Source organism: Pseudochaenichthys georgianus, chromosome 12 (assembly GCF_902827115.2).
Source record: "Pseudochaenichthys georgianus chromosome 12, fPseGeo1.2, whole genome shotgun sequence".
Classification (NCBI taxonomy): Eukaryota; Metazoa; Chordata; class Actinopteri; order Perciformes; family Channichthyidae; genus Pseudochaenichthys; species Pseudochaenichthys georgianus.
This window is the reverse complement of record NC_047514.1, coordinates 16298253-16321710: the sequence shown is the minus strand read 5'-3', so window position 1 is coordinate 16321710 and position 23458 is coordinate 16298253. Positions and strand designations below refer to the sequence as shown.

Genomic DNA, 23458 nt, shown 5'->3' with positions numbered 1-23458 from the left:
AGTCGAGATGGCGTCGCCTTTCAGCGTGGCCTCCCGCCTCTCTAGAGGAGCGATGATGGCCCCGGGCCCCTGTCACTCACGAGGCCCATCAGTCACCCTCATCTGCAGAATCTGACTTTATCTTAATGAGTTGTTGTTATTCCTGTGAATGAATGGAGACTGCTTCCATTAATAGGACAAGAAGTTGAGCATTATCACGTTAACTATCACCGCAGATGATCAGTTAAAGCCGATGTGTGTCAAGGAGGGAAAATCTTAAATAAATCTGAAGGAGGAGCTTCGGATTTAATGAAACGTCCGATTGACCAGCCTTGATCCAATCCGGACACCCAAACAGTCCCTGTCCGTATTGTCTGTGTTCTTCATTGCGTTTCCTATTGTCACATCACATTCCTGTGTGAGTGTGAGTGTGAGTGTGAGTGTGAGTGTGAGTGTGTGTGTGTGTGTGTGTGTGTGTGTGTGTGTGTGTGTGTGTGTGTGTGTGTGTGTGTGTGTGTGTGTGTGTGTGTGTGTGTGTGTGTGTGTGTGTGTGTGTGTGTGTGTGTGTGTGTGTGTGTGTGTGTGTGTGTGTGTGTGTGTGTGTGTGTGAGATTTGGGGAGGGGGGTCTTAATTCCAGACATCCTGCTCTTATTGTTGACCGCCCCAGGTCGACTGCTGCTCAACATGTCAGGCTGAAAGAGAACAAACTGGAGCCCGTGCCAGTGAGAGCGATAACACACACACACACATGCACCAATGCGCACACACACACATATTCACACACTCCCACTCTTGTCTGCCTTTTTGTAGTTCAGAAGACTAGTACCAATAATCATTCAGATGAATACATGCAGTATTAAAAGTGCGCCGTGATTAAAACAATCTATCTTGTCGATTTTCTGATTTAACTCGAGGTAGTATACAGTATACTAGTTTGATCAATCTGTAACTCTCACTGTGGCCCTGTGACTTATATTAATATTTTTAAAGCCTTCTTAATCTATGGTATATGTTTCATAAAGAACCGTTTTTTTGGATTGGAAAGTACATTTTCATTTTTTTTTACAATGTATAAGATTATGGAAGTGCAATCAGGATCAAACACACACACAACAATATTTTTACTGTGTTAAAATAATAAGATTATTTTTAATAGTAGTAATCATAATAATAATAATGATAATAATAATAAAGCATTCTACATTTTTCTAAAAAGTGCAACAAAATCTGAAAAATCCTAAATCTTCCTTTTTCTTTGTTTTTAAGTTTATTAACTTGCACAACTGCTGCAGCGACCTTAGTAAGTTTGTTTGTATCTAACACAACAGCTGCCAAATACCTGTAACTGTTGAGCCAATCATTGTATTTGTTGTATTTAAATTCAAACTTACCTACAGGAATCTCAGATCAGTATTAACATCAGTAAATAGTTTTACCCATATTGAAAAATGCATAGAAGTAACATTTTATTTTTGACCTAAAAAAAAAATACATCACATTTTGGAAATAAACCCTTCATTTAAAAACAATATGTAACAGAGACATCCACATATTATAAACATATTAAAACCATAAAAGTGCAATGGATTCTGTTTTGAAATCATCCTGTCCCTGTCACTCACTCACAGTTCTGTTGTACTACAGCAACCTCTAGTGGTTGACATTTTAAAAGGCAGAATATTGCCCTAGATAAAAAACAATAACAAATGAAAGCAAAGTTGTACCATTTTGAGTACCATAAAAAAACAGAGTTAAGACAAAAAGCTAAATAAATTATGTCCAGACATTTTGAGTCGCTCAGCCAATGAGTCAGGTTCCCGCTTTGTATCCTGAGAGAGATTGAGGGTTTTGGATTCCCTGAGGTTTCTTTTTGTAAAAGTGCAGAAAAAAAACCTCCTGAGGCAAATATCCACAAAATAACAGTCCCACCAGCATGTTTCTAAAATCAGCTTTTTTTTTTATCGGTCATAAAAATACCTTTTAGTTCTCTTTATTCCATCGAGGAACAATGGTCCTGCGGTAAGTCCGTCTTTCTGAAATGTTACGTCTGACTTTGATCACCGTCGGGGGGGCCATCTCCAGGTCCAGAGAGGGGCTGGAGTGGGACTTTATCAGCCTGCCTTCCTCCTCCTCCTCCTCCTCCTCCTCCTCCTCCTCCTCGTCCCCCACAGAGTCTGCAAACATAGCTTTATCAAACTGCTTCAGGTCTGTGATGTTCAACACACTGGTGCCGGTCTTATTCGCTGCCTTCCATGCCTCCAGGCACTGGATGTAGATCTCATAGCGGCACATCTGGGAGGTTATTGCAAAATTAGTTATAATCAATTTTTTCAAATATAATAATATCAAAATGATGTAATTTCAGCTACTTAAATGTGAATATTTTCTGCTTTACTTACTCCTTTAAGGTCTCCTATCATGCAAAATGCACTTTTTTATGTCTTTTATACATCAATGTGTCCCCGGTGTGTCAGGAGACTCACAAAGTGTCCGAAAATAAAACCCTCTCTTTTCCTCCGTACCCAAATCTCTAAAACGTGGGTTCAACGGAGCTGATCCAGATTTACTGCCGATGATATGTTATATCGGAAATGTGGGCAGGCTTTCTTTTTCTCGGCTCTCGTTTTTTTTTTTTTTTAAAAAGCTACAGACCCAGAATCAGCACTTTAGTAACAGGGCTGAAATAGAGGGATATGAGGCATGGCTACAATGGGTGATCTGTTTGGTATTTCGAGCAAAACACTTCATAGAATTGTTTTTTATATATCTGAGACCTATAATATATCCCTAAGAATAGTATAATAGGAGACCTTTAATGGCATTCAACCGAATATACTATGGATTTCAACACATTGGAGGACATCATCTTGGAAAACAATGATTTTCATGCACGGTTTTCACTATTCCCTGACATTTCATATGACAAACAACTAATCTATTACTTGAGAATAATTGTTTGATGCAGTCGTATTTTTCCCTCTTGTTCACACAAGCTTTGCCTGACAGCGCGGTCATTACCTCATGCTGCAGGTACTCCGCCCTGACACGATGCTCCTCCAGCTCCCTGGCTTTGGCCTTTCTGCCCTCTGGCAGGTTCTCATGCAGGTACGACAAGTCATCCTTAAAGGACACCAGCATTCCTGCATAAGACATCAGCTGACGCTCCTGCACAGGGAGGAGCAACACATACAAATGAAAATGCATGACATGCTAATTCTGCTGAGGAAAAAACTAAAGAATGGGAGGACAAAAGATTTAGCCATTACTCGATTACATCTGAAGAAGAGAATTGTTCAAGGAGCGTTCACATTATTAAAGGAAATGTGCATTATACGACTAATGTGTGCATTGTAATCTTTTTTTCTTTAAGCTGGAAGAAAACGTTCAGTGGGATTTGTGAGAAATGAAAAGGCACCTTTGTTCCAATTCATTTAGCCTCAGATTATTTTATGACCAGTAGCTTATAGGGAAAGAAGATAGTTTTATTGCTATTTAACAGAAAATGTTTTTGTATCATCTAGGATTATAACAGACCGGTTTCATGTAGCCACAGTGGCCACCGTTCAGCTGAATGTGCATAGTGTCACAAAAGCGATTGTTCAAAAATACAAATGTGAAGTTTTTTTCTAAATAGAGAAAAAAAAGCAGGATTAAAAAAAATTGTGATTTTAGGAAAATAGTGTTAAAAGCTGTTCATGTATATCAAGGTATTTGCTTATAATATGTCTTGTGAATTATGACGTTGAAGTTTCAACAGGTTTTTTGAGACTGACAATGCAAAAAACGAGCTAGATTCATAGCACAAGTCATTAAGTGTAACACTAAGCCGATCATCTAATAAATATTGAAATAACGTAAAATCGTACACAAAATTGTAAATATAAGATGTGAGAACAGATAAGAGGAGTATGGGTGTGTACCAGGGTGAGAGCGGACTGTGAGCAGGGGAGGACCGGTCTGAAGAACTTCCTCTGAGAGCCGACAGCGGCGGGGAACGGAGGCGAGGAGTGGAGCGCCGAGACCAGGTTGATGCGGCCGATCCACGAATACATCTCCAGTTTGGATCTGAGAGGAAAACAAACAGAGACAATGATTTTCCGACTCCTTGACACACACACACACACACACACACACACACACACACACACACACACACACACACACACACACAGAAACACACTGCTGGGACTTACGGGGCCTGGAAGAGGAACACCCTCCAGTCGGCCGTCTGCAGCCGGAACACGTGAGGCTTCTTGTTGTAGTCGGCCGCCTGCTCAGCCAGAGAGTGGTGCACGCTCACCACCACCTCCTCGCTAGTCGGCTGCTCCTTCCTGTAATCATCCTGACACACACAAACAAATATTTCATGATGGCATTGAGTGCTATTTAAAAACCCTTATTAAGGCTGTACCAAGTGTACCGAAGCTTCTTCCATTGCGTTGACATTTGACTTCTAAATCAACATTTGAATGCTGCTTTTTCTCTTCCTGTTTAAACCCCGATTCAATTCATTTAGGCTACACTAACTTTATCAGTGTTATATCAATTGTAGAATTAGATTATAGCGATGGCTGTGTAGGATCTTTTCCTATTTCTGTGTTAAAAACATTGCCAATAACTCCAGAGTGTTCTCCAATAGACAAACTAAATGGCAAGAAAGATGTTATTGATTCTATTAACAAAAATGTTCATCTAACAAAACATTTACTTTCTTTCTTTCTTTTTAGGGTGATGACATCATAACATCTGATGACAGACATTCAAAGCTTTCTTTGAAAATGCTTCAAATGTGAGAAATAGAAAGACATTTGCTACAGCCATTATACTAACGGATAATCCTGAAAAACTAAGAGCTGTGTTACGGACCTTCTGCAGGTAGAGGACCATTCCCCTCAGCACCCCGTAGAACGTCTTCCAGCCTCTCTTCCCCCACGGAGCTGCAGCACAGAAACATTCAGCAGGTGATTAACTGACAAGAGCGCTAACCCATGGTGTTATACAGAATACAAATAGACAATCAATAGGTCAAATAATAACACATTTAAAATGAAGAAAAACTAAAAGGAAACATACAAAGCATTAGAATAAACATTTACAATACCACATTAGAATTTGCATTCTCATATTGTCCTGTAAGGGTCAGAGTTTTGCCTCCTCAGGTTGAGGCTGAATGACTGTGAAAAATGTTTTATGTGTGCAAATATAATTTTACACTGTTAAAAAAGTTGTCCAAATTAAGTGTTTCCCTTTAAAATAACAATTTGAGTAAATAATGACTGTTTCTTAGATCATTCTCTTACCAGCTGCTCTTATTTTGCAATACATCTGGTCTAAAGACAAGGAAACAAACATAATGTTATGTTCCCCAACACGCACCAAACCCTGTCTGACATAGTATCTAATGTTGCTGTTGATGTTTTAATGTCAAAATAACTAAATCATTGATATTGTTTTAATATTGGAATTATCTTCAGAGGTATCCTGACGTCTCACTCACTGCGTTTTCCGTCGATGTCGGCATGCAGCTTCCTCAGGAGGAACCCCTGTTTGACCACAGAGGCCGTTTTGTCGTGAGGAACGTCCTGGAAGGGGTTAGCTTCTGAACGCAGCGGCGCATCTACTCTGGTGTCATCGTCCGTCAGCACAGAGCTCTTCAACTCCTCTTCGTCACTTTAAGATGCAAAATGACATATGTGAAGCATGAAGAGGAACAGATGATGTGAAATTACGCTATATAATATTATTATCAGTGCGCTTACATAGCCCACTCCAGCGGCTCACTCTTTATTGAATTATAAAGACTCTGCAATTTAGACAAAGAGAAACATTGTTAATTATTGTACTTCATTTTGCTTTCTTATCAAATAAATTCAGTGACGGTATTACCTTTAAGAGATCCTTGCTGAAGTTTTCTTCTTCGTTCATCCCATCCAGGTTAGACACAAATTTAGACGACGACATGCATTTTCCTACATTCTGTTAAAACACACAAAACAATACATGATTTACTAAATGTTACCTGATTTACCTCACAGAGATCATCTGGTAAATCAGTGCAGAAAACATCGTAGGATGGTAAACAGTCATAAATATGTCCCACCTGCCCGTGCAAGTCAGTGTTGAGAAGCATTAAAGCGCACGTGAGAGCCAACACAGACTCTGGGAGGGAAGAAAAGAGGGGAAATTACACATCCATCACATGTGAGCGCTCAATGCTGTATCTCAAGCAGAAAGCAGCCTGATGGAGGCTCACCTGAGGAGGTGAAGGTGTCGGGGTTGCACTGGTGGAAGCGGCAGGCGAAATGCTGCAGCACACGCTCTCTCTCCTGCGTCTCTCCGATCAGCACCACCACTTTCAGAAAAGATCTGCGATAGAAGGAAGCGCAAAGAAAGAAAAAAAGATTGCGAGATCTTTTATGAGCGTGTTTTGTTGCATTTCAGGCTCCTAGCATTCTTACCTCAGGGCATGATCGAGAGTTTCCCCGGTGAAGTCAAAGAGTTTCAGGTATTCCTCCCCGACAGCACGACTGAAGTCATTGCTAAACAGAGACACAACACATTCTGAATCAGCGTTTTGACTACTTTGTACCTTAAAAATCATATATTTGGGTCACAAAAGGAAAACGTTCAAATGATTGACAATATGTTGTGAATGATAATTTGCAGCATTTAATATAAATTGGATGCAAAGGAAGAGGGTGTGGTTTGGATTGTTTGAAAAAGACAGCTTCTTGAATATGATGGCCAAGATAATATATATCAGAATGATTATAAGAAATGAGTGTTCAAAATAAAGTCAAAAAGATTTAAAAAACTAAACAATTTAACTGTAATTTAAAACATAGTATAAAATAGTCCATTTTTAAATGTGAAATATCATTACCCCTTGTTTGTGCATGTCCGCTTATATTTAAAAAAGGTCTTTATGCTAGTTTTTATCAAACACATTTCTTTGTATGTATAGTTTCTAAATATTTCGGTGTGGAGAGCTGAGACAAAATATCTTGAATCAGACTTTGTGTGAGAGTGCTCTGGCTAAAGCAGCACAACAGCCTCAGCTGCAGCTCTCGTGGCCAGCTGTCGGTACAAAATAAAGGAAGGTTGTAAAATATCTTAATTATAATATATGCTTACTCTTTGTCTAAGTGCTTCACCACATCTGCACGTTGGACATCCTCCAACTTGAAGAGCTGCAGAGCGAGGCGGCGGGCCATCTCTCTGTTCACCTCGTCGATGTTCATTTGAGGCGCTGCAGTCACAGGAGGTGGCTGCTCTCCATTTGCTACGACTGTTTGCCCCGCTCCATCCTTAGCACCTCCGCCTTGGTCACCCTGATGTGACGTCTCCGCCTGTTTGTCCACCTGATTGAACTCGACCTGGGTGTCTGGAGACAGCTGCTCTGTTGTTTCTGACTCATCTGTCTCTGGCCGCACAGCCTGCTGGGAGAGCGCCGGCCGAGACAAGTCGCTCGTTTGCGGCGTCTGCTCATTCTGCACCGATGGCTCCGTCTGTTCTCGCCGCTCCGTCTCCCCGGGGTCTTCAGCTTCAACGCAAACTGTCTGCTCTGACTGAGTGGAGTCCTCTGCTTGAGTTAACTCTCCTGTCATCTCTGGTTCCAGATGCTGTGACTGTCCTAACTGGTCAGAGTCTTGAGACACCTCTGCTTGAATCTGCTCTGACTCTTCAGTCACCCCCAGCTGCTCGGACTCAGCGTCTTCCGGCTGAGAGGACAGCACTGAATCTGGTAATCTGGCTTGGTCACAATCACGTTGATCTAAACAACTCGTCTCCTCCAGTGATCTTTCTAGGCTCTCTGTATGATTTTCAGCAAGTTTTGACTCTCCTTCGTTGTTGTCCTCAGCCTGTGACTGTTCAGAGTCCTGATTTACACCTTCGCACATTTCTGGCTCTTCAGGCTGGCTCGCTGTGGGATCATCATGTAACCTTTCCTCTATCTCTATATCCTCATCAGTCCCAGAGTGCCGCCTTTCTTCCAAGAGATCAATTATCTTATCTGGGTATACGGTTGGTCCAGAGTCAGCAGCTTCTAGTGGCTCTGCAAGAAGCTCCCTTCAAAGTGTGGATGAGAAATGCACTTTAATTAGTGTACTTCTCTTGAAAGCACTCAATGGTCCCTGGCATTAAGACATCTCTTAGTTATGAGGCATCCAGACCCTTATGGTCGTCATATATTGTGTTCTCAGGATAAACATCAAACAAGGTAAAGAAGCTTTTAGTTTCGATTCTGCCAACCTGTGGAACAAGTTTCCTGAATACCTGATGTCTGCTCAACTGTCCTCATTGAAACCAAGGCTTGAAACAGTGTTTACAGCTGATTTCCAATGAATTAAAATCATTACTTTTGCATTCTTTGTTGCAATTGTTTTTTTTATAAATTATTATATTTATAAATAATTTTTCTGATTTTTTTCATTTGTATTTTTTTTGTAAATGCCATTTATGTAATACAAATCTGCACCTGTAAACACTTTGGATTTCCTTGTGCCTGAATGGTGCTCTATAAACAAAATGGCCTTGCCCTATAATAGCACATTACGCTATATCATGACTAACATTACGGATGCAGTTTCTGGTAACAGACACTTCCTGTTCCCCTTCTTAACTTAGGTGCATTTTACTCACACATCATGCAGACAGCTGACAGCTTTTGCTTCTTCACTTTCCTCGGAGCACAACACGTCTATCTGCTCCTTATCTCCCCCCTCGCCTTCTTCCTCGTTCTCCACACCATTGGATGAAGGTTGCTCTTCCTCAGAGTCTCCCTGTGGAGTCAGCCAAACGACGGGCTCCTCCTGCTCTTCTAGTTTTAAATTTACGAACCTGTCCGATTCATCTTCGGAGCCATCGATTTCTCTAAGAATGTCGAGTAAGTCCACAGAGTTAACAGGATCTGACTCTGCCGAGAGTGCCTCCTCTTCCTCTTCCTCTGTCCTCGGTAAGATTCCTGGAAGAGTGTTAAGAAGGTGAACGTCACAGTTTTTTAGTTATACCATTTAGAATCCAAATGAAAAGGCCACAAGCAACCACGAGTGTTAATACTGAACTGAGAAAACACTTGAAACTAAACAACTCATTAAAGTTGCCTCTCTGAGTAATACGTACCGTTATTACTGTCTGACAGCTCGTGTGGTGAACCTTCCCTTTCCTGGGTCGGCAGCACATCTGCAGCATCACATGGCTGGAAATTGCAACACAGACCATTGATCATGAACATTAGTGGTGGGGGAACAAAGCTTGTGATTACCAGCGGCAGCACGAGAAAGAAGCTGCCCTCTGAGCCTCATCCGACCAACATTATGTCCACTCTACCACAGCAACCCAAACATGTGTATCTCCACAGATTAAGCCTGAGGCGTGAAGTAGGAAGTGTTAATGACACAGGACATTTGAAAGTGTAAACGCAAATAGACATTTGAAATATGAAAGAGTTTGAAAATAAAGGCAGCAGGAGAACATCACTTCCTTTTACAGCTCCTCGTGTGCGTTACATACCTCTGAGATGTTTCCTGTCCACTCTAGATTTGAGTTCAGAAGCCGTGCATTAAAACCATCTCCTTCCCTTCTGTCGCCCTGTGTGAGGAGCTCAGCGTTCACGCCTTCAGATGGGTGAAGGGCTGGGGAAGTGGTGTCTCCACTCGTCACGGCACCAGAGTCCGGCTCATTGGCCGAGCTGCTGTCAGTCATGAGTGAAGGTCCCTCTGCGGAAAGATCTGGCATGTCCCACTGCACTGTGCAGAAAGAAAGTGGAGGACTGCTGCAGGGCATGGGTTGCATCGACCATTGTATCTGCTCCCACTCCTCTGCCTCCTCAGAAGCCTCTCCACCTGCCGTCGGGGAGAGGTTGAGTTGATCTTTCCCGTGTGTCTGGTTTATCTCTGCCTCTGCGTCGCCACACTCGGCGCTCTCCTGCTCTCCATTCACGTGCCGGTGGTCGACGGAGGTCCACGAGTCTTGTCGAGGCTCCTGAAAGACTGAATCTGGAACATCTGGCAGAGAGGAGCACACGTTTTCCTCCTCCATTAGCTCGTATCTCAGTCAGTTCCGTTGCTGGGTCGTTTGTGGTTTGGGTGAAAGACGCTGTAGCTGTAAAGGATATCTCGCTATAAAATGTCTTCCTCTGCCGTATCAAGGTTGATCATTTTGTAAGATCCCATAAACCCTGAAGAATGTAACAAACTCCAATGTCGCCATTCACAGATCTGTAATAAGAGAATATCAAATAAAAGTTATTTTACCACACACCCATCGTGAGGAGAGTGAGACATTCCCTCTCAATGCTGTTAAGCCTGACATCCTGTAACACATGCCAAAGTGTTTTGTGAAACGGATTCTTCATGAAATAAAAACGAAATGTTAGGTAACCTCCAGGAAAATATGCTTAGCTCAGAAAGGTAAATGGTTGTAGAGTTATCGTATCTATAAGATTCATAGTTTGTATTTGGTTCTTATTTTTTGTCTTTTCATCCATGAGAAACAGTGTGTTTATAACTACTGAGAGCACCATTTCAAATGACAAACAACGCTCGGATTAAAAACTAAAATAATATCTTTACAACCCTGATAGCAAAAAACACTCACCACTTGTTTGCCCAAATAATCCAATCTGGAGAAAGTGTCTCTTTTTGAGCCTGTGTTGCTCATTTGTCAAATGTTTTCTAACTGTCGGCGTGGTGCAGCAGGTGTGACTCTTGGCATGTGTGTACTTCCTGACCACAGACACAGAAAATCAGTCAAGCAAGTCAGCGAGAGCGATAGAAGGAGAAAGAGAGGTAGAGAGAGAGGATGGTGAGGATTAGGAAAGAGACAGAAGGTGGAGTTGAAGGGCTGTTTCTGGTCGGCCGTTTAACTGCCTACGTCCTGTGTTTATCATTTTATCAGCACACTGTGTGGTGACTCTGGGCAAAGGATAAAAGTGTGAAAGGATTACAGCACAAACCAAGGCCAGCAGCTACACAACATCAACAACAAAATGACATCCGTGCTTCTACTGGTGATAAACACAGTTAAAATGTCACACCTCATATTATATCTATCTTTCGCTCTGTGATACTTTTTGATATTTCTATTCTTTTCTGACTTTCTTAATTATTCTATTCACGTCACGCAACCAACATCCGGGACCGACCATGACCACATTTCCTGTGTGGGTGCTCACTTCTCAGTTCCTGTCAGGGTGCAAGTGCTACACAAATATGCAAGATAGTTTACAAAGATTAACAAAGAGGGTCACCGAAACCTAATGACGAAACCCTGTTGAAACTAAAAGTATGGAGACACTGATATTCAAATTATTAAAAGTTTAAGCTTTCCTAACATAAGATTTGTAAGTAAGAATCTGACAGTTTAAAAAAATGGGCGATTATGATATCATACAGTATAATATCTTGTCTCTCTTGGATCAAATGTTGTGTTTCACATGATAACACAGTTGATCCTCTGCGTGCATTGTTATCCACGGGGGCAATGTTGATGATAAAATAAACACTGCTCAGACGCATAACAAATGCATGCCGAACATTTCCAGAGAAGCTTTTTTTTAGCCTTCCTCAAATAGAACACCCATACAAATAAATAAGAAATAGTTTCAGTTGTAGTCAAACGTTACTCAAACAAACTTTCAGAATGCTCCAACAGGGGGATACCAGGAGAAGTTGCGTACAATGAATGGGAAGTCATTACAGCACACCTCAGAGAAGATAAATAAAAGAGGAACTCAGCCACAGTGAGTGAAGTGAAAGCTGTGAAATGACTTAAATGTTTGTATGTATAATAATAGAATGTGTCTAAGGAGGATAAACACTCCCTGTGTCTTTCATTACCGTCAGTTAGCTTGGCACAGACATTCTTTTAAACATATTCAAACCTCAAAGAGCTCAAATAAATCTCATTAGAAGGAATCTTTTCAACTGTGAAGCATGACTTACCCCCTCCAGGCTCTTTAAAGCACCATCATATGATCGGTAGACTTGTGATGTTTTAAGTCTTGTGGGGGGGAGACACACCGCTGTGTTTTACTTGGTTTATCCTGCTGTCAAAGTGCTGCACCTTCACAGGCACACAAACACATGCACACAAGCATACAAGTAACCCTCAGTTGATTATGTCTGACCCTGCTGCGCACAACAAACAAGCCTCACATTCACTCTCTTTTAGCCGCGCAGCCTTTGAGTCTGTGGTGTCGCATAGCAATGAATGCAAGTCACAAGTCCTAGTCCGGACTAGGTCCTCCTCCTTCTTCTCCTTCATGCTTCCTGCCCATTTTCAAAAATTCAAGATCAAACTTGAGTCTCCCGCTGTCCTGTTCCTCTCCCAGCAGGTATAGCTGTGGACAAAAAGGAAGAGAGAATTTGATTGGCAACGAGGAGGAAGGAAAAGATGCAGTGTGATTGGCGGATGAGCTAAGAGACACCTGAGAGTCCTCCGTCTACACACCCACCACCCTGAAGGCATGCAAGCAAACATACAGGTGAGGGGAGTGGCTCAGCTTCATTCCTGCATATGACATGAGGAATTATGTGGTAAAACCAGAAGGTACCGGATTCAATGGACATCAGTCATAAGCCGCACATGGCACATGATACCTCTTAATTTTGGTTTACTGTCTGGCTGTGGGCAGAAAAGCCTGTTTAACTCATGGGTTGTTCTAAAGGGCTTACATATAAAAACGTATTAACTTAATTCTTCTTTGATTAGTTTGTTTGTTTTTCATTTTATTCGCTTTAAATCTTTTTTGTGTATTACATTTTCCTTAATTCAACTGCTGTAACGACTTTATAATTATAATAATACAAAAATTGTTTAAGCATTATCGTTAGTGGGTGAATCATTTGCCATCATTAGTCACATGACTGTTAGCAGAACATCGTTATTTATCATTAGTACACTTTTGTTCTTCTTTATTACCGTTAGCTACATTTACGTTAAAGCATAACCTACTAACTACCTAGGTGTAATCTCAACCGTTAGAAAAAAACGTTAGTGGACCTTTGTTATTTATATTGAGTTTGATTAAAATTCCTTTTTAATCAACATTTTGACATTATAAGTGTTATATCACAATAAGCTACACTCTTTGTGTAGCTAACAAGCTAACCTTATTAAACATTGTAAGCAGTGTCATTAGCATGTATAGCATTCAGATAATCGTTGGTATTAAAATATTAGCATTACCTAGCATTTATGTGAGCATCCTTGCAGTTGCAGTGAGTTAGTTGCTAGCTAGTGGTTGAACTAGCTGATTTTGCTTAGTAGTATTTAGTAGTATTATTAGTAATGACCTAGTAGTACTGCTGCAGTTTTGCAGTCCTTCCTAATGTTATTTAAACACCATTTATCACCGTGGTTATTTGTGTAAACAGCATCCTAGTAACGTTAGCTAGGGCCCCCGCTAAACCACTCTCCTCCAAACCAGCAAGGGGTGCTACACATTTTTTTTAAGAAAAACAAAAACCATCATCTCCTCTCCGTCACTTTCGTGCGACTGCTTCTGCTTTGTTTGTTCCGCACACGGCAGCAGCAGCAGCCGACTGCACACACCAGGGATGTATAAAGAGAACTGGATACAGCTCTGTTCATTCCTATGAGAGTTGAATTTGGTGCATGAAGCCCAAAATGGAGCTACTGTAGATTAAGAAAGTACCCGGATCATCCGGGGGGTTTTGTTTACAGAGCGTGCTCACGTGAGTTTCCCTACCTCCCCACCTCCGTTGTCGGCTCAGTCAAATAAAATAAAGTCAAATAAAAGGACAACGAAAAAGAACTGGATTTAATTTATAGCGCATTTCACAACTTTTACCCCTTAATGATTTAAATAAGGTCTATACAATTGTTCGTACTGTGTATTTTATTTAGATTAAAAAAATATATACGGTGATTTACAGACGTCTCTTTGGGACAAAAGTACGTCACTGAAGGTGTAGTACCACTGGTTGGCCACTACGGCCATTCCAAAAATCGGCTTCAACGACCGGCGCACTTCCTGTGGCTCGCTGCACACACCCACTTTGTATACCGATACTTTCAACTATGTACAAACCATCTGGCGAGTTGTTATCCTCAGCCACTCGGTCTATCATGGCCAAGCCGAGTGATCTAAAGATGTTCCTGGAGTCTTCTCTGAATGAGATCTTCAAAGCCACAGTGAGCAACATCCTGGATTCAGTGGACACGACCCTGTCCGAGTACCAGGGCACAATACACAGGATCGAGTCCGAAAACGAGGGCCTGAAGAGGCTGTTGTTAGCACAGAGGAGCACCGAGTCTGCTGCTAGAGGTATGGTTGTCTACACTAGGTCAATAATGGAGGGGTGTCTGTGTTTGTCTCGACAGTAAACGGAAACTGCAAACAGACGTAAACATTGACGAACATTTGATGTAGGAAATTGGCCTGTAGATCACTGTTTAATACAGTACTAATTACACTGTAACAGGTTTATATACGGCCAGTAATGATGGTGGTAGAACACAGGGATTTCTACCATACACAGTAGACTACAATAGATAGATGTGTATCAAATACATTTATTGTGCAATGCTGTTTTAAAAATGCAGCGTCTGGATAATACAATTATCATGTTTGTGATTAAAACTGGCTATTTAAGTGTAAAACTTGTCACTATTTGTGACAAAGATGCAATATCCCTCATCTTTATTGAGCATTTCAGTGTCTAGCATCTCATTGTTTATGTTTTTCTGGCTGACAACTACACTTATATATCCACCTTAATATCCACCTATAACACACAGCTATTGCAGGAAAATGTATGCAATTTTAAATTACAAGCAGTTTGTTTCTTCCATAATCACTTTCAAGACTTATTTACTTATATTTCCTTGTACTTCTGTCAGCTACTCAACCATTGTGGCTGTAATGTAGATGTGTACTACTCTAAATCACAGTCTGTACTAGTTTGTTTATCATGTTGTCTTTGTCTTTGTTACAGATCCTCGTGAACAAGATGCCACTGAAAGGTTTTCCTCTTCAGAATGGAACGATTATCCCTTCGGCTCGACGCAGGGCACGTTCAATATGTCCATATGCAGCAGTGACAAGAAGAGCTTCAGGAGGAAGCAGAAAGACAAGACGAGGGAGAACACATCCTCTTCCTCCTTTTTACTGCAGCCTGATCATATGGAAGAAACTCAATGTGTGAGCACAGCCGATGTAGGCTTTATCACACACAACGTGTTATCTGTTAAAACAGAGCCTGGCCTGGATGAAAGTGGTGCTATTGACCTCTCCCAGCCTTCATCCCTGCTCAATCTAACAATGAAAACCGAGAGCACGGAAGTCAATATTAGCAGTCATGATGCATATGCGCCTATGCCGCCATCTACAGGCCTCGAACAAGACTCCAGAAGAGGTGACAGTGAAGTTAAAGTCACCATTGTTTCTGACACCTACATGCAGGATGGACAATTAATAGAGACTGAGGAGGAGCAGAATGGGATGTCACAGTGTGATGGTGGCGATGACAATTTACTTTTGAAGCAGGCGTTGGGGTATAACCCTGAATCAGAAATAGACCCTGAGGCGGCGAGTACACAGGCTGTGGAGCCAGAAGTAGAGTCACATGAGGAAAACGCTGCAGTTCCTGAACTTTTAGAGGTTCCTGATAACTTCTTACGCTGTCCTACTTGTCCCAAAACATTTAGTCGAGCCTCCTCTCTCAACATCCACATCCAGACACACAGCGCTGAGAAAGCTCACAGCTGCAGCTACTGCGGCAAGCGCTTTGGACGTGCTGATCTCCTCAAGTCCCACAAGCGTACCCACACAGGAGAGAGACCCTACTGCTGCAACAGCTGCAGCAAGACATACGCCCACCCCAGTCAGCTCAGGATACACAAACGTGTGCACACCGGAGAGAAACCCTACACGTGCTCGCACTGCGGGAAGTGCTTCAACGAGCACAACCAGCTCAAAGTCCATCTGCGGACTCACACCGGGGAGAGACCTTACAACTGCCAGGAGTGCGGCAAGACGTTCAGCAATGCAGGTAACCTTCGAATACACGAGAGGATTCACACCGGGGAGAAGCCATACTGCTGCGCTCAATGTGGGAAACGCTTCAATGGCTTAGGGGACCTTAAAACCCACTACAGGATCCACACTGGAGAGAGGCCCTACAGCTGCGAGCTCTGCAAGAAGACCTTCAGCCAGGCGGGCCACCTCACTATTCACATGCGCATGCACACGGGAGAGAGGCCGTACAGCTGCAATGAGTGCGGCAAGAGGTTCACGGTGGCCAGCAGCCTCAAACTGCACCAGAGGACTCACACCGGAGAGAAGGAGTACAGCTGCTCGTTCTGCAGCAAGAGCTTCAGCAGGTCGGGACACCTGAAGAGACACGAGCTGGTGCACACCAAAGAGAAGGTGTTCCTCTGCAGCCAGTGTGGTAAGACCTACACCGACCAGTCGTCCCTCAAGAAGCACCTGAAGATGCATGCGACCAAGGAGCAGAAGGCTCAGAGCGAGGGAAGCACCAGTGAGACAGAAACAAACCGACCTACAGCCTCAGAGACGCTATCAGACACTGATAGAAGTTAGAACTAAAGGGCCAATAGAAGAGACTAATGTAAAAGCTGAGAAAGATCAAGAGACGATGTTACTCTGATACAGAAATACATCTCACAGCCTACATCATATGAGTATCACTGCTTTATCTGTTTATAGATGATTTAGTTTTCAACTGCTACCTAAACTGGACCTCCTGGATTGTATTTTTTCTATCTGGTACCTTAAACAACACACTGCAGGAGAGCTGACATTTTGTAGGGCAGTTGATGTGTGCTCTGGTTCAAAGCACCAGAAAAACGTTTAAATGTCCCATGTCATGCTTCTCTGGTTATTACCCATCCCCTTGTGTGTTATGTAGCTTTGTATGCATGTAAACGGTCTGCAAAGTCACAAACCCTCAAAGTACACCCTGTAGCGAGTAAAACTCTAACACAGAAAAGACCTGTCGATGCTGCCCCAGAACGCCTCGTTGGAGATTTCTCTTTTTCCATTTTCCTGAGTAAAGTGACGTAACGGCTCCTCACTCACACTCAGCCTTATCTTTTCTCAGCTGCGGCTCCACGGATCTCCGTACACACTCAGGTGTATTAGGGCTGCTCAATTATGGCAAAAATCATAATCTCGATTATTTGGGTCAATAATTGATATCACGATCATTAAAAACGATTATCCATTTACTTTGAAAACATCCATTTATTGAAAAACAAATGTGAACAGTATGTTTTTAACAGTTGATTACCCTGAACTTTAAGTATAATTCAACTGAAAAACCAATAAAAAATAAATAAATACAAATAATCGTTTTATTTAGATGATGTTTTTTTCATAATCGTTTCAAGCCAAAATTGTAATTGCGATTAAAATACGATTAATTGAGCAGCCCTAACGTTTATGTGCTCAGGCTGAGCTCCGCGGTGTCTCGCTGTCTCGCAGTCCCCCCGCAGCAACCAGGAAACTACACCAGTAATCCAGCTCACACTGTCCGCTCCTCGAGCCTCAAAGGGCGGAGCAGCGAGCCCCGCAACGTCCCGCCAACACGCAGCATTCTCATCTGTTTGTCATTACTGGTGTCATTTTCTGGTTGCTAACAAACGCCACTGTAACACATAATCACTGATGTTCCACTGTAACGGTGGTGGACTCATCAGAACACAGTGGGTGAGCTGACCAATCAGAGCACAGTGGGCTCATAGGGAACGGGGGGGGGGCGGTGGGAAGGAGCTCCATCAAGGCATTTAGGACAGAGAGTGAATACACATACTATACAGAGATGCTGTATGAGAAACCAATGTGATTTTGGAACATTGAACAATATAAATGATCAGTAGAAATGGCCATGACATGGGACCTTTAAGTGGACCTCAAGGTTGAGATCCTATATGTCTAACTGCTATTCCCGAGATCACGGTTTACGCTAAAAATTGTACATGGTTTTTGTGGTAGGGTGCAATACACTGTTGTCTAATATTTGCTGTGGTTTATTAGCTCCAAGTATTTAGCAAAAAGTTATGATTTATTTATTATTTTCTTTTGACTCGTTAAATCTAATGTTCCTCTTGTGAGACAGATAATGGGACCCTTACAGAGCCGTTCTTTTAAACGTGTGTATGGTACCAAATGTTGGTAATATAATGCTTAAAAAGAAAAGTTGTTGAATGCCTGTCAGATTAGCAGAATGCCTTTTCGACCTCCCTGCTGAAGCAACACACTGTTTTTTTCTGTGGTGCTTACGTTTGACCTGGAAAATAGAATATCCCCACAGGGGTCAGTTAACAATAACGATATCATTGTTTGAGAATTACACCATTTAAGATGCTTCTATGCACATGTCAACACTTTGTATAGTAGCCAGAGTGTTAGAAATTTGTGCCGCACCAGTGACTTATGATAAAGATTATAAATATATTGCTGTATATTTAGCTTTAACTATACATCCAGCAGTCTGTTCTATTGAACTGACACGAATGTATTTGTGTAATAACGGGAATAAAATAGTGTTGCTGCAAATAATCAATATCTATTGACCAACTTTCACTATTGAAGAATCAATAATTGTTTTTTCAGCCATGTTGATCTAAAACGATGTTGAGATTTTAGAGGTTTTGTTTTCACTGTACGAACAGGAAGCTGACGCACACAAGAGGAAAACGTCATGGAAATTGGTTGATATACCTCCACAGCGACGTATATGAACTAGTAAACACTATTAAACTGAGTGTTTTCCACTAGGACTTTATTGTAACCTACATGTGTGTTTTGTGTCTAAATTAAAAAGAAAGATAACCAAAATGATTTTATATGTATAATTGATTTGAAATGAAACACGTTCTGTAAGGTCTCTTTATACATCTGATACAACAAGAAAAAGCAAATATAAGACAGTATATACAGTAAATCAATGTCTGTGCATACATACAATAGTTCCCAGTGTTTTTCCCTGAAGGATACATTAAATAAATGTTGCACAACTTTACAAATGTGAAGGGTATAGTTTTCTCACTAGTGAAGCCACACATGTTTCAACACTTAATAATAATAATAATAGATTTAATTTGTTAGCGCTTTTACAGGTGCTCAAAGACGCTTTACAGATATAGTGAAGGGAAAAGAAAAGGAAGGAACAACAAATAAATATATAGTTAAAGTCAAATAATACAAAAACAATCACACATTAAAAGCCAGATTGAAGAGGTGAGTTTTTTGAAGGTGGTGAGGTCAGTGCAGTCTCTTTGATGGCTTGGGGGAGTGAGTTCCAGAGGGAGGGGGCAGCGACGGAGAAGGCTCTGTCCCCCCAGGTCCGGTGATTGGTGCGGGTGGGGATGGATAGGAGGTTGGCTTCTGATGAGCGGAGGCAGCGGGAAGGGGCGTGGTGGTGCAGCAGGTCTGTGAGGTAGGGGGGGGCCTGATTGTTGAGGGCTTTGTGAGTAATGAGGAGGACTTTGAAGTTGATTCTTTGACAGACGGGGAGCCAGTGGAGGTTCTGGAGGACGGGAGTGATGTGGTCTCGGGAGCGGGTGTGGGTGAGGAGGCGGGCAGCAGAGTTCTGGTTATGTTGGAGTTTATTGAGGAGGTTGGATGGTATGCCGCGTAGAGGATGCTATTGCAGTAGTCGAGTCGTGAAGTGATGAATGCATGAATCAGGGTTTCAGCAGCAGTGGAGGAGAGTGATGGGCGGAGACGGGCAATGTTTTTGAGGTGGAAAAAGGCGGTCCTGGTGATGTGATTTATGTGGTGGTTGAATTTGAGCTGACTGTCGAAGATGACTCCGAGGTTGCGGATGTGAGGGGGGAGATAGAGTGTGGCTGTCAATGGTGAAGTTGAAATTCTGGATGTCTTTGATACGGGATGGGGGGCCGATGATGATGATGTCTGATTTGGCACTGTTCAGTTGGAGATAGTTTGTTTGCATCCATGCTTTTATTTCTGTGAGACAGTTGGTGAGAGTGGAGTGTGTTGTGGGGGTGATGGTTTTTGTTGAGATATAAAGTTGGATGTCATCGGCGTAGCAGTGAAATTGAAGGTTGTGGCGACGAATTATTTTGCCAAGGGGGAGCATGTAGAGGATGAAGAGGAGGGGGCCAAGCACCGAACCCTGGGGGACGCCTTGGGACAGAGGAGCAGTGGAGGAGGTGCAGTTGTTGATGTTGATAAACTGATCTGAATCTGTCGGTGAGGTAGGATTTCAGCCAGGAGAGTGCAGTGTCGGTGATGTTGAGTGATGATTCGAGGAGGGACAGCAGGATGGCGTGGTTGATGGTGTCGAATACTGCGGTGAGGTCGAGGAGGATGAGGATGTTAAGGTTGCCGGAGTCAGAGGAGAGGAGGAGGTCGTTTGTGATTTTGAGAAGAGCTGTTTCTGTGCTGTGTTTTGATCGGAAACCGGATTGAAATGGCTCAAAGAGGTCATTGGACCTGAGGTGGGATTTTAGTTGTGAGGCAATGACACGTTCAAGTATTTTTGACAGAAAGGGGAGATTTGAGATGGGCCGGAAGTTGGACTTAATGCTTTTCGATGCTTTTTGTTGTGACTTGGCCACTATTATTGGAGACATTTATTTGTACTTGTCTCACAAGGAATCAGAGCAGGTTAGGACAGTGAAGACCTTTACAGAATAAATACCTTTATTTACAGTTATCCAGGCAGGGCAGGGCCAAAACAAAACAGATTTGTTCCTGACAATGACACACAAGGATCTGACAAATACTGACATAAAAAACGGAAATACATGCAGAACTAATCCCAAGGACAAGACACATCTGTGGAGTGCAGGAAAAACACAATGGCAGCAGGTGAAAAGGTGATCAGATAATCAAATAGGCACAGACAGGAAGTACAAACAGGCATAACACAGAGGGTGACCTGACCATTTCAAAATCAAACCGCAAAAGCGGCCGGATTTAGACAAATAGTTGCTTTTCAATTATTGTAGATTGATGAAAGTGTCATAATTGAAGTACAAAATGTGGATCGCCTCCATTGTATTCAGGTATTAAGAAACTATAGGGCTGCAACAATTAATTTGACTATCAATCTATGGGTCGATTATTTCCCAATTATCAAACAATTGTTTAGTTTCAAAATGAGAATGAAAAATAGGGTACAAATTGCCCATCACAATTTCTGTTTTCTTTGGACCGAATTATTGATTAATCAACTAATTGTTTAGGCTCTTGTATCTCTAAAACCCAAACAAATACAAACTCAACAATCTGCACAAGTAATTCCTGAGTTAACTGCAAAGTTATTTGTAACCATTTAATTAGAAAATGTCAACTTTTGGGAAAAACGTTCATGATGTTATCAGGTAAGGACAATTTAATGAAATCTATTAATTTACAAAATATACATTTTTAAAGTTTTGTCTCATATAAGCCCTCTTCAAGGGACCCACCGCACAATACATCTACTTACTATCAGCATTTTCAACCTCTGATAAGAAAAAAAATACTATTTATCACAACAATAGAATATTCATAAATATAAAAATAATAAAAACATGTATCCCTATGGAATTTCGGTGTTGCCTCTGTGGCAGCAGTTTAGCTTCACTTTGGACAGGTAGAGCATGGGCTGAATGCTGCTGCTGAAGTCCATGAGACCGAAGGCCACGTAGTGAATGTAGCAGCGGAACACGTCCGGAGAGAAGTAGTCCTGGAAGGGGAAGAGTGCGACAGGCGGGAAGTAGTTGAACACAATGATGGCCAGGATGATGAGGACCATCTTGAAGGCTCTCTTCTTCACGGGATGCATCTCGTCTCTGCCCGGCCCAGACTGCTTCAGCACCCAGAGGATGGAAATGTTGCAGAATACCATGAAGGCGAACGCTGCGAGGATCATCCCTGTGAAGACTTTCTCGAAGTTGACGATGTTGCCCACACATTTAGCTGCTGCGTAGGCCAGGGTGATGACCCAGACGATCATGGCCAGGATCGCTCTGTGGTTTCTGTCCTTGAGCTCGGTGAAGGTGATGGGGTGAACCACGGCCATGTAGCGGTCAAGGCAGATGCAGGACAGCAAGAGAGGCGAGGAGTCTTTGATGCCGTAGAAGAAGCGCAGGACGTACCAGGTGCTGCTGGTGGTGAGGAAGACGATGTTGGCCAGCTCTAGCGGAGGGATGAGACAGAAGAGCACGTCTGAAATCGCCAGGTGGGAGATGAAAATATCTGAGGTGCAGGAGTCCCCCTTGTTCCTGTGGATGAGCCACAGCACCATGAGGTTGGTCGGGATGCCCAGGAACATGTTGATGAACTGCAGGCCCAGGTAACAGATGAGAACAGCAGGCATGGTTCTGCAGGTGTCAAACACCGTCAGCTCGAAGGTGCTGTTTACGGGTCGGTGGGAGATGAAGAGCAGGGAGGAGTTGATGTAGGAAACCTCCATGACGGCAGGATCAGAGGACCTCAAAGATCTGTAAACAGAACAGACAAAAACATATTAGTTATTAGAGACAATAGATGCAATATTTAAAGGGTGCCGGTGTGATAATAAAAACTGCCAGTTATATAAAATAAAGGTCAGTTAAGAAAATACAATGATCCCTTATCAAAGATGCATGTGGTTTAAGGCTGCACAATATGAACATGCAATGTCGAGTAAGGCAAATAGACACTTCATACTTTAACCTTTTTTGCTCTTTACACAAAAGGAGAACATTGTCCATGACTTATCTATTTTGAAAGAATAATATTTACTCAAATGTAAGCCCTCTTTGATACAGAAACACCACTTCAGTAACAATATTCTTATTCATCAGGTGAAAATTCCGGTATTTGTCAAAGATAGCAATATCTATTGCAGTTAAAACATATTTAAAAATAAACAAATAATAATGAATAAATATGTATAATTATTACATGTTAAACTCAAGCTCAATGTGTGTGATGAGTTTTTGAAAATAAAAGAAAGTGCAGAGTGACAGTTTCTTAACTTTTCTATTCAAACAAGGTGAATGAGCATGAGCTATTACATGCTTGATCATCATAGCTTTTCAAATATTCAAATTCATATGATGACATATATCGTTAATATGGAGTTTGGAAACACAAATGTAACAGTGGATATCTGAGAACCAGCACTTGAAAGTAAACGTTCTTAACTTGTCAGAATTCATAGTAATCCCAAACTTGTTCTGTGAAATATATACAATATATTAAGCGTTGCTAAAAAAATAACTGCCAACTCATCAAGCAAATATGAATACTGGTCCAAAGACATGCTTTCTGTATATGCAAAAAGCAATGAATAAAAGTGTGTATTTTAGTAGCTAATGCACACGATAAAAAAAAGAAAAGATAACACATGATGCTGCGGTATCAAACTACATTGTCTTATATATTTTCTGACAAAACAAAGGTTAAAACATAAAGGAAAAATGCATTTGACTCATGTTGTATTTTAATTTAAAAAACAAACTGCACCACACCAAGTGGTCTCATGT

The 23458-nt window shown here is 41.8% G+C and overlaps 3 protein-coding genes across 4 annotated transcripts; 1 reads left to right on the top strand and 2 right to left on the bottom strand.

Annotated features, from left to right (window-relative positions):
• Positions 1-1421: 1421 nt before the first annotated feature.
• Positions 1422-13262, bottom strand: LOC117456133 (PH and SEC7 domain-containing protein 4). Of its 2 annotated transcripts, XM_034095886.2 has the most exons (17): positions 13172-13262; positions 11926-12323; positions 9494-10200; positions 9104-9179; positions 8624-8945; positions 7115-8050; positions 6439-6519; positions 6234-6346; positions 6081-6139; positions 5867-5956; positions 5740-5783; positions 5478-5650; positions 4847-4917; positions 4174-4322; positions 3901-4045; positions 2999-3145; positions 1422-2272 (listed from the first exon to the last, which is right to left on the bottom strand). In XM_034095886.2, exons 3-17 carry the CDS (start codon positions 10019-10021, stop codon positions 1961-1963), a joined length of 3246 nt encoding a protein of 1081 aa, XP_033951777.1. In that variant the 5' UTR covers positions 10022-10200; positions 11926-12323; positions 13172-13262; the 3' UTR covers positions 1422-1960. The 2 variants fall into 2 exon arrangements, with proteins under 2 accessions (XP_033951777.1, XP_033951776.1); XM_034095885.2 differs by lacking the exons at positions 11926-12323; positions 13172-13262 and adding an exon at positions 10580-10869.
• A 600-nt stretch (positions 13263-13862) lies between these two features.
• On the top strand, positions 13863-18938 carry LOC117456134 (zinc finger protein 135). Its single transcript, XM_034095888.2, has 2 exons — positions 13863-14273; positions 14944-18938. The coding sequence occupies exons 1-2, from the start codon at positions 14027-14029 to the stop codon at positions 16548-16550; spliced, it is 1854 nt and encodes a 617-aa protein (XP_033951779.1). The 5' UTR covers positions 13863-14026; the 3' UTR covers positions 16551-18938.
• Positions 18939-21525: 2587 nt separating this feature from the next.
• hcar2 (hydroxycarboxylic acid receptor 2-) lies at positions 21526-22401 on the bottom strand. Its single transcript, XM_034096502.1, has one exon. The coding sequence runs from the start codon at positions 22399-22401 to the stop codon at positions 21526-21528; it is 876 nt and encodes a 291-aa protein (XP_033952393.1).
• Positions 22402-23458: the final 1057 nt, after the last annotated feature.

What these genes read in the sequence shown, in the direction of transcription:
- hcar2 (XM_034096502.1), bottom strand. Translation starts at nt 22,401, where the DNA reads ATGGAGGTTTCCTACATCAACTCCTCCCTGCTCTTCATCTCCCACCGA.
- LOC117456133 (XM_034095886.2), bottom strand. Translation starts at nt 10,021, where the DNA reads ATGGAGGAGGAAAACGTGTGCTCCTCTCTGCCAGATGTTCCAGATTCA. An exon ending in GTGAAGCACTTAGACAAAGA is followed by an intron (nt 6,520 to 7,114) that starts GTAAGCATATAT and finishes GTCTCTGTTTAG; the next exon opens with CAATGACTTCAGTCGTGCTG. An exon ending in CACAGTCCGCTCTCACCCTG is followed by an intron (nt 3,146 to 3,900) that starts GTACACACCCAT and finishes CTCCCTGTGCAG; the next exon opens with GAGCGTCAGCTGATGTCTTA.
- LOC117456134 (XM_034095888.2), top strand. Translation starts at nt 14,027, where the DNA reads ATGTACAAACCATCTGGCGAGTTGTTATCCTCAGCCACTCGGTCTATC. An exon ending in CACCGAGTCTGCTGCTAGAG is followed by an intron (nt 14,274 to 14,943) that starts GTATGGTTGTCT and finishes TCTTTGTTACAG; the next exon opens with ATCCTCGTGAACAAGATGCC.